The sequence below is a fragment of the Poromitra crassiceps genome (genome assembly GCF_964638095.1).
Source record: "Poromitra crassiceps genome assembly, chromosome: 3".
NCBI lineage: Eukaryota > Metazoa > Chordata > Actinopteri > Beryciformes > Melamphaidae > Poromitra > Poromitra crassiceps.
Genome location: NC_139625.1, coordinates 52,067,247 through 52,085,949, shown reverse-complemented (window position 1 = coordinate 52,085,949; position 18,703 = coordinate 52,067,247). Strand labels below are relative to the sequence as shown.

Genomic DNA, 18,703 nt, shown 5'->3' with positions numbered 1-18,703 from the left:
AAACAACTAGCGAGCTGTTTACTCTCTTAACAGACAATGTTTCTCTCTGATTTTCTCATTTCCTGCAGTAAGTGCCGTCCAGGCATGGGTGAGTGCAAGCCCAGATTAGTGTGTGTGCGTGTGTGTGTGTGTGTGTGTGTGTGTGTGTGTGTGTGTGTGTCTGTGTGTGTATGACAACAATGTGTGACGGTGTTGAATTCTGCTGAGCCGCCAGGCACAGAAACTCATTTAGGTCTTCAGAAGCAGCCCGGGGCAGCGGCACCTCCAGGCTGAAGGCCACGGATGGCTCACATTTTTCCCCATTATCAGAGCTTTTCTCTGGGCTGAGCCTGGCGGGAGGCCTGGCTGCCGAGCCATTCCTCCAGGCAAGACAGATAGCAACCAATCACTGGCACCAAAGAGACTACCCCGCGGCTCTCACTGCAGACACACACTCTGATATTAGCATATCCAGGTGTGTGTGTGGCTGTGTGTGTGTGTGTGGGGGGGGGGGGCTAAGCTAATCAAAATGCAGTAAGGCTGCTTGGTGTGCTATTTGTGTGCAAGCCCTAGCATGAGCTTAATTCCCAGTCAAACCTTAGTGTTTGATCGTTTTTTGTTTACTTTTGCTACCCTTATCTATTCTAAGACTACAAATGCACACACATATGCGCGCACACACACACACACGCACACACACACGCACACATGCATACACATGCATATACACTGCTCCGTCACAGCCCTTGTGTACACTCCCTTCTCATCTATCGCACACCACATGATTTATGTGAATATTAGTTGCACACACACACACACCAAGACGTCGTGTGCACACACACACACACACACACACCAAGACGTGCACATACACACACACATGCGCACACACACACACACACACACACACACACACACACACACACACACACAGATGTGCACATACACACACACACACACCCCAAGATGTGCACATACACAGACGCCGTGCACATTCCCTCATCGTATTTATGACAGCAGCACCGCTGGCTGCTGGGCCAAGGGGATATTGGACTTTCTCTTCAGTTATCAATGTTTCGGTTTTGATTGATGACCTTTATTGTAATTATTTATTGAAAGGCAGGAACGGGATAATTAGAAAAGGTCTGGAGGGGAGGAAAGTGCTGATCCGGTGGGAATTCTTTCTGAGGAGGGAACCGGAACGCTGAAGGTGATAAAGTTCACGGATCTCCTCAGAATTCCGTGTCAGCGAACGGGAGGTAGAGATCTGCAGCGGGAATCAATGATCAGAGCTAATGGCATACTAATGATGTAACTACTCATCCATACAGTGGAGAGAGAGGGAGCTATGGGGAGGAGAAAGACATGGAGAGGGGAGGATGAGGGAAGAGAACGGGAGAGAGAGAGAGAGAGAGAGAGACTGAAAATGTATGGAAAAACCTACATCATTATGGTTGGATGGTATGGATAGTGATTATGGCAAACTATTAATAAATATTTTTATCACAATTATTAATCACAATTATATTTGTCTCGGTTTCAGGATACACATAATTTTATTTTACTTTCGCACCTTAACTCATTTTTTTTCTTCAACATTTTATTTTTCAATTTTCAAAACAAACCAAAGCAAAACAAACTCAGACACAAACATACACAGAAAAACAAAACAGTTACAGTATGATGCTATCAGTTGCATAAGGTGCTTACTGTAAGTGCCTGTAAGAGATGCCGTACATAAAATCCGTTTCGTCGTTTCTAACCTCATGAAAGTAGGCCAGGAATGGGTCCCAAATAATCGAGAACTTCCCAAGTGAGTTAGTCCTCTGGAACCTGAGTCTCTCCAGAGGCACAACCGAAACCATGTCTGCCAGCCACAGCCGAAAAGAAGGTGGAGAGTGGGACCTCCACTCCTTCAAAATGAGTCTCTTTGCGACAGTCATCCCCTGCGTTAGACTGCTGCACAGTCATAGGGAGGAGCAGAGAAGATTCAGAACAGCTGACGATGGCAATTTCCGCCTCCGGCTGAAGGGTTATTTTATAGGCCTTAGAGTACCAGTCAAATATTTTGTCCCAGAATCCGGACAGTAAAGAGCAAATCCAAAAAGCGTGTGACAGTGTACCCTCTGACCCTTGACACCTATCACATAGTGGTGAGACAGAAGGGTAGATCCTGTGCAACCTAGACCTGGAATAGTGAAGTCGGTGAGTGACTTTAAACTGGATCAGCTGGTGTCTGCTGTTAATTGAGCAGAGTTGGACCACAGACAGACTCCTGTCCCATATCATTTCAGACAGGACAACACCAAGTTCCTCCTGCCACGCCTCCCTAATCCTCTCAGTGGAGGCCCTGATACAGCCATCAAACAGATACACAAATCTAGAAATAATATCCCTGGAGTGAGGGGGGGGGGGTCAGCAAAACCACCTTAACACATATTTTGACTTTTTTCAGTGCATTATGTCTCAAAGTATAGCAGCAGATAGAAACCTTGTCTTCATTCCTATACTGTCTTTAAGGCTGAAATATACTTCTGTGTCCGCCTCGACTTGGAGCCTTGCCGGCGGCAGCTGGTCCTATATACTCGAATGTCAGCTTGACGAGGGGTCGCAGGGGAGTCTCCAGCAAAATGAGTCAATTGTGTGATTTCACTAGGATTTCAATGACTAGAAGTTAGCCAAAGGAGAGAATGTAGCATATACTTGGTAATAGCTTTCACTCTTTCCTGTTATCTCCCCATCTATATTATATTATAGTCGCGCTGTTTGCGTCAGCTGCGTCGAGTCACATTTTCGAGGAGCTGCACGCAGGCTGTGCCAGTTTGACACGGAAGTATGTCAAGGCCTTTACTGTTACTGTGTGACTGGTCATTTAGTCACGCCTCCATCACAGAGTTGGCATGCTGACTCTCCTCTCTCTCCCCAGGGGCTTTTCATAGTCCACTTCAGTCGTTGATTACAACTCAGCTCACCTGTGTGCCTTTCCACTCTGCAGCACCTGTGAGCTCCTCCACTCTGGAGCTCTCCATGGTGCTGAACCTGTCTTGAGTCATTTTGGCCACTAATTTGTCATTCTTGACCATTTAGTTGGCCCTAATTTCCTAATTCAAAAATCCGGCTCCGTTAGTTCACTCGCAAGGGGTGCTCTTTATACTCGCTGAAAGATTCAGCGCCATCGCACATACAATGGCATAGCTGTGCCACAATTCCGCTCACTCACACACACACATAGACACTTTGCATTCTTATTATAGGATCGTGGTCCTTATTTACAAAATTAAAATACTACTTTAATGAACCTTAGCGAAAATTCTACATTGACTCAATTTATTTACTCTCCTAGGAGAAACCCTCTAGTTGTCACACCCCTTGTCATCAATCACTCCTTTCCCGCAAATTCTTAAAGATGAGACCTGTCACTTGTCATTCATTCACTCTCCATTTATTCACTATCCTAAGGAGAAACACTTTAGTGTCACGCCGACTCATTCATACCACCACGTCATCAATCAACCCTTTTCCCGCTTCTATCTAGCGTCATTGTTTGTGGGCGGTAACATTTAGATTAAACCAATCCGAGTAAGACACATCTTTCCATTCAGCCTATCATCATCTAGCTGTCAAAGCCGCCTTTTCTCTGTGTGTGGTCTACTGGGTTTTCAGTGCGTTCCTAGTGTGTCCCTCCTCCACCCCATTCTCCTCCAGTCCTCTCCAAGGTCTTCAGATTCAGAAGCCTTCTCCAGCAAGACCAAGACCACCTTCACCACCACCAGGTCTAGACTCCACGGGGGGGATATTCAATCCTACTCCTGCCTGCTCGACCCCTGCTGATCATGACGTCAAGCTGACGTCATGACGGAGTCTAATCGCCAAATAAAATTGAATGTGCCTACAGAGGCTCATGTATCTAATCATTTAATCAATCATTGTCATTCTAGAAATGTGTCTCTCTGATTGAATTACTTTTGGGCGCGGCTACAATCCGAAGGCAAACCTTGCTGAATACTTGTTTGTTGTTATCTGGTATAAAACCAAACTGTTCTCAAATGACAAATGATCCACTTTCAGGAAATATAACAATGTTCCTCTCTAACTCCACTGATCTATTTCCACTTTGTCTCTGCCTGCTTCTCAACCCAACTTTCATTTTGGGCACACAGTGCATGTTGCACACCCAAAGGTTGTAACTGGTCAGGCAGAATGGAAGCGCTTGATATACCACACTAGACCTTTTGGGTAATTGAAAATATAACAGACGCCTTTGTCAAATTATATAGTTATTAACCGTGGACACACAGAATCGATATATATATATATACGATTAACCATGATTAATTGTGCAGTGAAGTAGTCTTGAGATTCTGGTTAAGTGTCAAATGTATGGTTGGCTCGGCAGTAAGCAAGCAATGCAGCGTTTAACCATCGTCCCGATTGCCACAATGCTTCATCCTGACAAAGAGACATCCATCACGGCTCATCTGCTTGGCTAATTTTCTGATTGAATAGAATGGGAAGATCAACCTCTCACTAAGCAATGGCCCCTTTCTCACTGTGAAGCATGGGGGCAGTAACACGGTTATGGGTTGTTGTTTTGCTTGTACATAACCTGGACTTCAAGTGACTCATTGATCCAATCATACATTTCATCCTGTACCACAGCAAACTGAAGCCAAATGTAGTCTGAATGAAGATTACCCTGCAATGAAGAGGTCCATTACTTCATCTCCAGGGGCACAGCGGTTTTGATGATTTTCTTATTGCCATTACAATGAAAAAGTGTAGCTGCTTGCTTGCTGCTTTATGCACTTTGACACGTCGTCTTTTAATAATAGGATGATTTGCACAAGGATTGCATAGAGACGTTTGACACAAAACGGCTGAAAAAAACACACCAAATTAGCGAGGGATTCAGGCACCTGTCCTTGCCACTGTATTGTGAATAAAGCAAAATGTAAGGCAGCACGGTCACAGTCAAACCTATGAAAGCCACTCATCTTCTCAGGGCTTTGGAGTGGGAACGAAGATAAGGTGAAGACTGCAGTGAGAGCTAGCCACCGAAAAGCAAAGCCATGACAGATATGCACAAACTGCAGAGACACAAACAACACAGCTACACAAGAATAGCCTCGCATTTTCTGTATGAATATTCCCCTCCTGTATCTATACCCTCCCTTTCTCCAAAACCACTTTTTCTTTGGCTGCCTTTTATCTGTCTGGCTGTTGAGGAAAAGCCTACAGTATGTGGCTGCCTCTGTAATGTGACATTTAGACAAATTCACTAGGCGGGGGGGGGGGGGGGGGATGCTGCCTCCACTCTGTGTATATTTGTGTGTGTGCGTGTGTGTGCACCAATGTGTGCAAGCACACGCCTTTGTGTAGTTGTGTGTGTTTGCGTACAGATATATATATGTGTATTTAAAATGGGAGTTCACAATCTGCAATCTGCCTGTGAGAGGCTTTTCCTTGGATGTACGTACACACACACACACACACACACACACACACGCACGCACGTACACACACACGCACACACACACATACACTGATTGGGAGTTGGTAGACAAGCTTCAGTCCTTTAGATGTTTGTGTTCTGGGTGATCTTCCATCATCTTAAGGCAGCGCGGGAGGCCTCTATGCTGCTGAGACAGGAAGAGCTACAGGAGCCCAAATGCGTCCCTGTGCCTGAATAGCACTATTCTACCTCCATCGTCCCCCTTCCTTTCTTTATCATCTTTGCACCTCCTCCTTCCAAGGCTCCATCTCCCTCTGTTTGTCCTCTCACTCACAACACAAACCTCCATCATCAGATCTGTCTGGCTGTGAAGCATCAGCAGCCTGAGAGACAGACGGTCATGGTGAATTGGTAATATGAGTCACACAACTCAGTGTTGGAAACATGACAGCCATCCGATTTCTCTCAAACTCTTTACACAGAGCTTTCAAATATATAGGAATACACACAGAGACACAAACACAGATTCTCACACACACACACACACACACACACACACACACACACACACACACACACACACACACACACACACACACACACACACACACACACACACACACACACACACACACGTATCCTATATATCCTATATCCAATGCACTATTTAAATTCCCAAGCTGGGAGGATATAAAGTGGGCAGATGTTGCAGAATAGATGAAGATTAATTCAGACGTATCGACAGAGGAAAGAAGAGAGATGGAATGAAATAAGGATGGAGGGAGACACCGAAAGAGGGCACCTTAACCCCGGTGAAAAGAGGGAGGAACTCTAGAGGAATATGGGACCAAGAAAAGAGAGTGAGATGTGTGTGTGTGGGTGAGAGAGAGAGAGAGAGAGGTGCAACCGAGTGTGCAAAATCAAAGTGCTTGCACCTCAATCAGTGCGAGTTCAGATGGAGGGTGATGGTGTGGGTAGAAAAGGGGAGGGTGAAGCGAGCACTTGAAGAGGAGGGAAAAAAATTAGATGATTCAATGCTGTCCCCAGAAATAGGTGGTTTTTCATCTTTGGGGTCAAATCCATTCCAATGCTGCTTATCCTCAACCGCAGAATTCTTGCATCATATCAAAGAATGTGAACATTGAATAAACCTCACTGACAAACATAATGGGGGCGGGCGCATGCAGGGGGGAGGGGGGTGAGGGGGGGTTAAAAAAAAAAGTGTCAATCGTCATCTCCAAATTGATTTGATAGAAACTTACTGGAGGCGACGCCCACACTTCTGAATTTAGCTTTTTTGTGCTCGGCGTGCAAGCGCTGTCAAATAGACGGGATTTCAGATCAGCACGGAGTTATGACCTGACAACACTAAGATGATAAGATGATTAAATATCTAATTCACTTTAGATCATTAATTTTAATCTGCTTATGCTTGAGAGGCAGGAGAGGTACGTGGCAGGGGAGGAGAGGGGGGCAGAGCTGCCATCTTTCAATATCCATCAGGAGATTTTTTTTTTTTTTTGCTATAATCCACTTAGATGGTTATCTTCCCCATCCATCCAACAAAATGAAGAGAAAGCACAGAAAAACAAGATGGAAGAGGAGGAAAATGTGTGCACTTATTGGGTTTTTGATTTATTTATTTTTGACCCAAGATCCATCTGCTGCATTTCCTGTGTGATGGAGATGACATCATTGCCCCTAATGCGCAGTCTAGATTGACATAGGCTCCTGTCTGCAATCTGCTCGTGGCAGAGAGGCCGTGATGGAGCAGGGCTCTGCAGCGATCACTGGAACATTATATTTGCCATATTTGCCAATCAGGCATGCCAATAAAGCATCATTGACAATATGGGAGAAGAGTTAGTAGGTGAGTGGGGGGGTGCAGCTGAGACGAAACAGTGGCGGAGATGAAGGCGGCACAGATGACAGGAAGACAGGTTTCTGAGGTGGCAACCACCACCAACCCAGCAATTATTGTCCATTCATCCCAATGAAGATTAGGGGTGGGACAAAATATCGACACTCACGGTATCGCGATATTTCCACTTGCGATACGTTATCGATACACTGGCACCAAGTATCGATATGTTTATTAAAAAAATAAATAAATAATAATAAACAGGCTAAAATATTATGCTGTGTGTGGTAGTTGAAACATAGTTTCAAGTTGACATTTATTTATGTTTGTAGTTGAAACAAAAACAAATAGTGTAGGCTACATGAATGGAAATGTTTGATCATTAATATCTACTTTTAGAAATTATATAGGTAGGTAGGTTATATAGGTTTTCTTGTTTTAATAATAATAATAAAAATACTTAATGTGTAACTTTTCCTCCATGATATCGAAAATGGTATGAGTGAGTGAGTGAACTCTGAGAGAGTTCATGTCAATTCTGCTAATAAATACATAATACCTGCTTCTTGCCTTTTAGGGGTATTTTTTTCTCTTCGGTTACACAGATATCATGATGTATCGTAGGTTAAATTTCTTCCAATATATCGATTATCGCAGAATCGCTGTATCGTGATAATATCGTTATCGAGGGCCAAGTATCGTGACCATATCGTATCGTGAGTTACTGCATGATTCCCACCCCTAAGATAAGCGGTGTGACGGAAGATAGTGTGGATTTCTCTGTACAGGAGAACCCGATGCGCTGTGGCGTACAATGGGAGGACGAAAGGAGGGAGAGACCAGAGGAAGAGAGAAAGAAAGAGGGCGGCGCAGGAGAGGAAGACAGAGAGAAAGAGAAAAGAGAAAGAGAGAGACAGTGTGAGGTTACGTGGGTTCCATTAGCTGTTCCTTGTCTTCCAAGAACCGGAGCAGCAGCTAGATCAGATTGCGCTCCACTCAAACAAAGAGCTTTGGTTATTTGAGTCCTTTGCCATTGTACGAGCTAAATTTCCCAAGGCAAATGTTGACAGAGAAAATTGATATTGAGTGCAATATTATTCTCCTCCCATCACAAGGCATTTCCTTCACCAAAGTTGCTTGGATCAGTGATGCTCCGTGCAACGACACTCACACACGACTGGCCTTCTGCCAGGTAAGCATAGTAAACCATATTGCAATTCTTAGCTACTAGTGCTGCGCGGGTCAGGGTTTTTTAATGCCCGCACCAACCCAATCCGTCATCGGAGCCAGTCCATCCCGTTAAAATATCTGAAAACCCAGAACCCAGAACCCAACCCAGCAGCCCGCAAACGGCCAATTTAATGTCTCGTAAAAACTCTCGTAACGGGACAAGCCCCGTCTTTTATTGTCACACGAACACCACAACACATGCATGCGGCCACAACACACTCATGCTGACGGTGGCCGGTGAAAAGTGTCCTCTGCATTTAACCCATCCAGGCATGTCCTTTCCTCCGAGGGGCAGGCCAGGAGCAGTGGTCGCTTTCTCGTACAGCGCCCGGGGACCAACTTCGGGTGTTGTCGTCACTGGTCGGATGACGATGACGATCTGATCTTCTGCATGTTTTTAGTGGGGGGGTTATATATGGAGGAACCCCCTGGGGGAACACGGGGAGAACATGCAAAGGCAGTAGGCACTGAAGATATGGGGGGGAACACAACCACAGCGCCCACAGTGTCCCAGGCGAGAATCGAACTCAGGACCTTCTGACTGTGAGGCGACAGCTCTACCACTGAGCCACTGTGCCCCCACCGTGCCCCATGTAATATGTCTCTTGACTCACGATGAGCGCAGCAGAGCTCTCCAAGGTGTCCAAACTCGTCTCCTTCTCTCTCTCACAGACAGACACACACATGCGTGCCGGTGCGCGACTGGACAACAGTTTTACTGCTCTGGATGCATTGCGCGGCGGCTGCTTTCATGTTGTTCATGTCTTTCTGCTTCTTCCAGCGCTACAAACTCAGCTATTATCGATCTTTCCTCAATTAATCCCAGGTCTCAAAATGGAGGTAGCAGGTAGAGGAGGTAGGGCAGGCTACAGAAACAGTTCTTATTCCTTCCAATTTCTTTTAATTACCTCATGTGCTCTCAATTGGTCACGTAGCCTACTCACGTTGCAGTAAAAATTGACAAATAGATCACAGTCGAGTCCACACAGAAAATCTGCGGTGGCATTCGTTTTATGGACACTTCAAATAATAATTACAGCGAATAATCCTTCCAAAATGTTTGTTTTGAGAGAACATAGGCTACCTCATTTGAAGCATTTCTTTACTAGTGTAGCAGGTGCAGACGGCTTCAGACTCGCTGATTGTGTGTATGTGTGAGAGAGTTCACGTCTTAATAAAGGGTTACTCTGCGTGTTTCACTGCTCTAACTAAATTATATTATAATGTTGCTTTGTCACGTTCTGAGCCTGCCCCGCCCACATATTTTCATAATTTGCCAACCCAGACCGCCTGCGTGGCAGGCCAGCCCTCGGGACCCGGTGGGTTCTGGGTGACCCGCGCATCACTATTAGCTACCTAAAGACCTTAAACTACACAATAGTTACACATTTTAATTACGATGCCTATAATATGCATCGCAATATTCAAATTTGCAGCAATGAACATCAGGGCTGAGTTCAGCCCCGACAACACATAGTAAAATGTTTATATAAAGGGAAACGGCGGTGTGTTATGCAAGCGTTGCACTTATCTGTTGGATCCACTGTGCCTTTTTAAACTGCAGGGTTTATAGACTGTACACATCGCTGCTGATTGGATAGAATATCTGACACACCCACCAAACGAGATACAACGTACCTCAAAGCCTGTTGCACACTATTTCGAAACTGTAGCGGTGCACACCGTTTTCAGATTGAACACACCCCAGGTAGCATGTTTGCTCCAACATAAATATAATTTTATCAATATACATGAATACATGGGTGAGCCACCGGATATTGAACTTAAGTTATCTCCATAAATAAATACACTCAGTGGCCACTAAATAGCCGCCAGTGGTTATGGTCGTTTAAATAAACCCTTAAACAACTGCTTTGAAATGTGAGATAACCCATTTCCCTATGGTTGAAATGCCTATATGGGCTTTAATCTGTCATTTCTGTGAAAACGAATTAGGAGTAAGATCCTGCCACACCCACAGAAAGAAGTTCAAAGGTCATCTTGTCACTGAAAAATGACCCTGCACAGCAAAGTACAGCATACACAAACAGCAGCACGTGCACGGGCGCACAGAAATGCATGTGCACACACACATACACAATTACACACACACACACACACACACACACACACACACACACACACACACACACACACACACACACACACACACACACACACACACACACACACACACACACACACACAGAGAGAGAAACATTCATAATGAACTTCTGCAGGCTCACAGGGAAAAACAAAAGCTTCAGGTGTATGCACTATGCACGAAGCGTACACACACACAGACACACACAGACACAGACACACACAGACACAGACACACACAGACACACACACACACACACACACACACACACACACACACACACACAGTGCCGTGATTTGTGCTGTGAATCAGAAACATTCATAATGAACTTCTGCAGGCTCACAGGGAAAAACAAAAGCTTCAGGTGTATGCACTATGCACGAAGCGTACACACACACAGATACAGACACAGACAGACACACACACACACACACACGCACACACACACACACACACACACACACACACACACACAGCGAGACAGGTTCTTCATGGCATGCACACACAAAACTCACTGCTCTATAGCAAAAACATTATGGGCATCCGGGTAGTGGTAGATTCCCTGCCTACCAACACGAGGGTCGCAGGTTCAAGCCCCCGTGTTACCTCCGGCTTAGTTGGGCGTCCATACAGGCACAATTGGCCATGTCAGCGGGTGGGAAGTGGGTGGGGTATGAGTCCTGGTGGCTGCACTAGTGCCTCCTCTGGTCTGTTCAGCGGGGGAGTGGAACTGGGCGGAATAGCGTGATCCTCCTAAGCACTACGTCCTGCAAGTGTATGCACATGTATCGGAGGAAGCATGTGCCAAATTCCACTACCCAGATGGGCAAAGGGTTGGAGCAACGACCGAGACCTCATACACATATGCACACACACACACACACACACACAAACACAACAACATCTCACCTCTATGCCATTCCCGCACACAGATACACACGTTTGCATGCACAAAAAATTGCACTCTCACCTCTATGGAGTACACACACACACACACACACACACACACACACACACACACAGCACACACAGATACACAGAGCGCACACGGATACACATGCACAAACTCACACCTCTTCAGTCTAGGGGCACACACACACACACACACTGTGGAATGTAGGAAATACATGGCGCCCGGTTTTGTTTTCGTTCTACAGTGTGCACTTCCCCTTAGGCACATCCAAAGAAAATATTTGCGTCTGAAACGCTTCGAAGGTTCAGGGAATAATTCATTTCAAGGCTCTATGATGAAAACACATTGCTAATTCTTTCGACTTTTTTCCCTGTTTATTTATTAAAAACAAACATATTGCATTGAGTGTTTTTGTTGCCGCACCTCTATGAAAATGTGAATTCACTCTGGAGTTATGAAGAGTTGTTTCCTTGTGTTTTAATACGCTGTTGGCCTTTTGTTTTTTCCTCAGTGGAATTCAGTCCTGACCGCTGGCTAAGTGAAAAGTAAAACACAAACAGACGGTGCGTGTCTGGAGGGGGAAAACACCGCGGCCTCAGAGCAGATTCCTTAAACCTATAGTAGGGACAAATATGTGAGAAGCATGAATGAACTCTAGCTAGCTTGGGTTAATTTGAATAACCTATAATCTGCTGAGCACCCAATTACTTATTTATAGACAGACATTTTTAATTGGGAGCATTTTATACACATCATACATAAATATTATAGTCTGTACAATACATACCGTATACTGTATTGATATTTTACAATCAGAAGATATATATATATATATATACACACACACACACACACACACACACACACACACACACACACACACACACACACACACACACACACACACACACACACACACACACACACATATATATATACATTATATATCATTCATTGCTCCACCCCCTCTGCCGATCTGGGGAGAGTTGTAGACTAGCACAATAGCACATGCTTCCTCCGTGTGCATGTGCAGTCGCAAGGCGCTTCTTTTCACCTGATAGCAAGGAGTTTCACCAGCAGGACATATAGCGTGTGGGAGGATCGTGCTATTCCCGCCAGTTCCACTCCTCCTGAACAGGTGCTCCGACCGACCAGAGGAGGCACTAGTGCAGCGACCAGGACACATACCCTTAATCCGGCTTCCCACCTGCAGACACGGCCAATTGTGCCTGCATGGACGAAAGGCCAAGCCGGAGGTAGGCTCGAACCTGCGACCCTCAAGTTGGTAGGCACTGCAGGGATTCTACCGCTGCACTAGGCCTACCTGGAAGCCCATATACATTTCCAAAAATAAAAGAAACAAATATGCAAGCAAGGTACTGAGGCAGGACATAATACACTACTGAAAGCCTCTGGAAATTGTATGGAAAAATCCATCTAAACAGGATCATTATGCAAAAGGCAACAATAAAGTGGTTCTGATGATAAAGAGACTGTCATATCTCTATAACCGAGCCAGAGGGCAACACGCTCGCTCACATCCATCTTCTTTAAGTAACGCCGCTCACAATAATGACACGGCACATGGTGAGAGCCAAACACACACGCACGCACAGATGCAAACATATTGTCATAAGTACACACACGCACGCACACACACACACACACACACACACACACGCACACACACACACACACACACACACACACACACACACACAGTATTAATATTCTCTATCTGCTTCTCTCTCTCTCTCACACGCACCCGCACGCACGCACGCACACACACACACACACACACACACACACACACACACACACACACACACACACACACACACACACACACACACACACACACACACACACACATCTCCCACTATTTAATAGTAGTGCCAGGGGGCCAGCAGAAGTCATAATCATGAGTGTGAGTAACAGCAGTGTGACAGGCGGAAGCTGCTTCAGTGTAAATAAAGAACATGTAAATAAGTAGTCTGAATTATTCAAGCCTGAGACCAGCTCGCACATGCATGCCCCGGCTGTCTCCGCCCGCTCACTTCGTGCTGGGATCATCTACCACCAATCTAATACCAAGATGAGATTGGTTTTTTGTGTTTTTTAATACTGTGCAATCTGGCTAATTCACACGACATGACTGTAAATTCAGGGGATTTGTGGAAGTCATGGAGATGCATGTTATGTGGAGTCCATAAAGCCTGTGGGTATAAGCTTATAGAGGAGATATGGTGGGCTAACAGAACAGAGCAGTATAGGGTATGGTGTGATAAGATGAGAAATTGTTTGAGACTGTTTACCTAAAATGTTGGACATGCATGTATGTGGTGTCCACAAGCCTGTGGGTATAAGCTTTGGGGAGATATGGTGGGCTAAGACAGAAAGAGATGCATTTAGGCTATGGTGTGTAATGTGGGAGAGAAGAAAGGAAAGGAAAGCCAGTTGTCCACTATGTAAACAGAGAAGTAGTTTGAGATGAAAAATGGTGCAGAAACCCAAAATTGAACCTAAACAAGTGCGGGAATCTGCTCGGCATGTTCATAAACCTCATCTGTTGAAGATAAATTGTGAGTTATGACAGGCTTCAAGGCAGCGAGATCTAAGTGCAACAGGGAAATCATGGAACATAAAATCCTGGATCAGCACACTGGCAATTACAGGCTAACAAAGTACATATCACATGACTCAACTCAAATAACCCCCATACTCCAAAAACACCCCCATCCCTTACTGACTTCATTTGGCATCAAACAACCAAAACAACTGCTGTTTCCACATCTCTGGGTTTGCTGATTGGGCTGATCTTATTGATTGTTCTTCAGTAGGACACATGTGGGAATAGCCTCTGGTAGCTTACCAAAATGCTGTGCCAGCCAGTCATGTTGAGTTGCTCTGCCCTAAGCATCTGCAATAACACTTCTCTGAGAAAACACAGCTAAACCTTGTAGCCCAAGGCGGGCGGGGGTTCACAAAAAGAAAGGCTTTGGTGAAGCAGGGGTCTTATCTGAGCATCCAGCAGTTGAAACATGTCTCTCTTCCACTCGTAGATGTGATGAGTCAAAACATGATGGACAGCGCTCCACTCTCGCCCCCTGGGAATAACATCAAAATGCGGCGCCTGACAAGTTGTTCGGCTGCAGAAGAAGAAGAGAAAAATGGACTCAGTGCTGACCACCAGCGGTAGCAACGCGAGAAGCAACGTGAAGCGGCGTGAATTGTTGATCTGATGGTTTGGGGACATTTGTCCTTGTAAACGAAAGTGAGATTGGATGCCTTGCTTTTGAGAACTTTTTGTTTGTATTTTACCCAAATTTCAAAATGTATATTATGATTATTATGATTATGATTATGATTATGATTATAATTATGATGATGATTATTATTATTATTAAGAAATGTAGCAATTGTAAAAAAAAAATGCTGTTAATTCAGCATTTCAAATGGTAAGGCAATGCTTTTTGCCAGTGGTGTATGCATCTAAAACAATACAAATTACATTGAAAATGTATTTGCTTTATTGGTATTGTTTGTTTGGTAATTAGGTGAATAAAATTGTACACTACATAGACATAGAGGAATAGACTATATTGACCACGACCAAAATTAATGCTGAATGCATCATTGTGTGTGTGTGTGTGTGTGTGTGTGTGTGTGTGTGTGTGTGTGTGTGTGTGTGTGTGTGTGTGTGTGTGTGTGTGTGTGTGTGTGTGTGTGTGTGTGTATAAAGTCAGACTTGTTCATGTATTCAGGAGTCAGACCATGTAAATGCCCCAATGAAGCATTGATTAGAGTGTCATTTCAGTTAGTCAAGGAACAAATCTACTGTCTGATGTAGTAGTAAATAAAAAGTTTGGTGAGCCGTGATCCCAATTGGGGATTTATAATAAATCAAACATCCACAAAACTAAAGAAAGAACAATTATATTTCCATTGACATTGTGTAAAATGTTGATTGTTTTGTTAGATGTTGTAATTTTCAGTTAATTGCATTATCAAGCCATGTCTAGTGAAATAAACTGCAAATGTTGATTTAGAATAGATGGAGTTGGAAAATAACGTACAGTATTACGGTAGGATGTGATCAGGCCCGTAGCTACCATTGAGGACACCGAGGTCATGACCTCGGTATTTTCCACACCAAATTTTTTTTTTCTTTTTTTTTTTTTTTTTTGAAAAATAGCCCCAGTCCCCAGATCTATTAATCTGTCATTGATGTTTTAATGCGACAGTTGATCGGAAATGCAACAATTTGCTTCCTCTCTGTGTGCTATTGAAGTTAGAGAGATAACTCACAACATTCAGATTTTGCATTGAGGCTAGATTGGGGCTAGACTTTGGGGACAGTTCTATTGAAGTGAATGGGTAAGTAACTCCCCTGTAAGTGATGTTTGTGTAGATGGGCCATTGTATTTAATTGAGCAGTATTCTGCCATGTGACCTGTATGCAGAATATAAATTAAATCATATGGGGAGACATTTATTTTTTGTATCATTTTAAAGCAACAGCACAGTAAAGAGGATATTAATCTAACATGATGTATGTAGTTCTTTATAGATCTAGCCTCTTCATTTTGCTCTCAAAGTGCACCAGATTGAAGCATTTTACTTTAAAATGCACAACATTTTCTATCGGGGGGGGGGGGGGCACAGCCCCCCCTGGGCCCCCCAAGCCGCACTAAAATGACCTCGGTATTTCTCAAACCCTGGCTACGGGCCTGGATGTGATTTGATGCATTGGACAAGTTGGTGGATTACTTTATTGGGTGAAGAATCCACTGTAAAAGAGCTGACAAATTTAAATCCACCCTACATTACAATACATCTATTCCGTTAAAATATTGGTTAATTTTTGACTTATAGATTTAACGCTATTGGGTTGGTTATCCTATATCCGATGAATGACGCGGTCGCTGTGTATCAAACAAGAAATTAAAATAGCTCCCTTTCATTCGTTTTCTACGAGAGAGAGCGAGAGAGAGAGAGAGAGAGAGAGAGAGAGAGAGAGAGAGAGAGAGAGAGAGAGAGAGAGAGCTTGTTGAAAAGGTAGGTCTCTCGCGAGTCGCGATGCATCCTGGGTACATAACTCCATGGTGATGCAGAGCCTGTGTGTGTGTGTATGTGTGTATGTGTGTATGTGTGTGTGGTAGGGGAGCCAAAGTAAGTAAACGGGGGAGGGTCAGCTAGGGGTTTTTAACGAGTTACAATGTGTCTTGAACGGTCGCGCTTTACAATGTACCAACTCGGCCGGTCGTCTTAACGGGAAATGAATCATTCTTGAGTCGAACAAAAGCGTTCTTACCGGGGGAGAAAGCGCGAGGGAGAGAGCGAGAGAGGCAGCATGAAGAAGCCTCTCGCCCTGCTCTGTGTTGTCGGATTGGGTTTGAAATGGTAGCGTACTGTACGAGCCTACCGCACTGGGAAGGACCATGGTCGAGAGGAGCAGCAAATTCTTGTTGATCGTCGTGGGCTCCGTGTGTTTCATGCTGATCCTCTATCAGTACGTGGCCCCCGGGGTGATCAATTTCGGCTCCCCGCACGGCTATTTCACCGAGGAAGACGAGGGGGACATCTTCCCCACTCCGGACCCTCACTACGTGAAGAAATACTACTTCCCCGTCAGGGACCTGGAGAGGACCATCGATTTCCAAATCAAGGGAGAGGACGTGATCGTGTTCCTGCACATCCAGAAGACAGGGGGGACTACCTTCGGGAGGCACCTCGTCCAGAATGTCCGCCTGGAGGTCCCCTGCGACTGCAGACCGGGTCAGAAGAAGTGTACCTGCTACCGGCCCAACCGCAAGGAGACCTGGCTCTTCTCCCGGTTCTCCACGGGCTGGAGCTGCGGCTTACACGCCGACTGGACCGAGCTCACCAACTGTGTGCCGGGGGTCCTCAACAAGAAGGAGAACAAGCTGAAAAATCAAAGGTAAAGGAAGAGTTTTTTCCTCTCCCCAAATATGAGCCAACCCTGGTGCAGGGTTTATGTTATTAGTCAAAACAAAATAAAAAGTACCAGTATCTACGATACATTTTAGAAGATTTTCACAGCTATATATATATATATATATATATATATATATATATATATATATATATATATATATATATATATAACCCTAACCCATATATATATATATATATATATATATATATATATATATATATATATATATATATATATATATATATATAATCCTACTGGAGTAGGCTATTGTAGTGTTGCCTAGTATAACATTACACCATAAGCTAGGCTACAATAAGGTCACTAAACTCATCACTACCCAGTACCACAGACACAGTCCCTGTAGGAGTAATATTGCAGTGATTTGTTGTTTGTATTCGAGATACCGTAATCTCTAAAGCAAAAAGCAAGGTCTACATGACTGAAAGTCTTTCTGCATGTATATCTTTCTCATTTTCAAAATAGCCTTTAATGTGGTATTGTCTCTTTAGAAAACACAACTAATAGTACATTTTAGAAGGATATATTATGCAAAGCATGAGAACAAAACGTACACCACAAAAAATACTTGAGTGATATCATAGGAGATAAAAATCCCACAAAGTGAAATAAGGTCGCAGTAAACTCATCGCCAAGTAACGTTATGACTCACCTCCTACAAGCCCCTACAGGATTATTATAAGGTTATTATAGTGATTTATTGTTTTAGGGTGGCATTGGCATTCATTTAGCCATGAGATCAAGGGTCTGTCTCTGCACTGGGTGGGACAGTATTATGGCATGGTATGAAACAATAGCTGTGGGAATTATAGCCTGGAAAGTCTGTCCTCCTGATGGACGGTAAAAAGGCAACTGTTGTTGATTGACATTGTAACACTGCCACAAATGCCATCATAGGAGATCAACAGAGAGGCTGACAATTGTTGAGAAGTGTCATTATCAGGGCATCCTCCTACACAGCGTGCTTCAGCAGACTGTATTCCACACGGGGAACTGTAATACATCTAGGCAACATTTCCACTCAGTAATAATCCCACGCATTGACTGCAAGCCAGCCCGACACTGTGCGCATTCTTTATTAAGTTATAACCCATTTCTGCTCCACGCCTCCCCATTGTTGTTGCACATATTGCATCCCTCTCCCAGACATATTGACGGCTGTATCAACTTCCATTTCACTGCACCCT

The 18,703-nt window shown here is 44.3% G+C and overlaps 1 protein-coding gene across 1 annotated transcript in view; it reads left to right on the top strand.

Annotated features, from left to right (window-relative positions):
- The first annotated feature begins 16,683 nt into the window (after positions 1-16,683).
- Positions 16,684-18,703, top strand: part of hs6st1a (heparan sulfate 6-O-sulfotransferase 1a) — a 40,009-nt gene continuing 37,989 nt past the window's right edge. Inside the window, exon 1 of the mRNA XM_083633512.1 lies at positions 16,684-17,480. Within this exon, the coding sequence (XP_083489638.1) occupies positions 16,981-17,480 (500 nt within the window). The 5' untranslated portion in view covers positions 16,684-16,980. The remainder of the gene's footprint in view (positions 17,481-18,703) is intronic.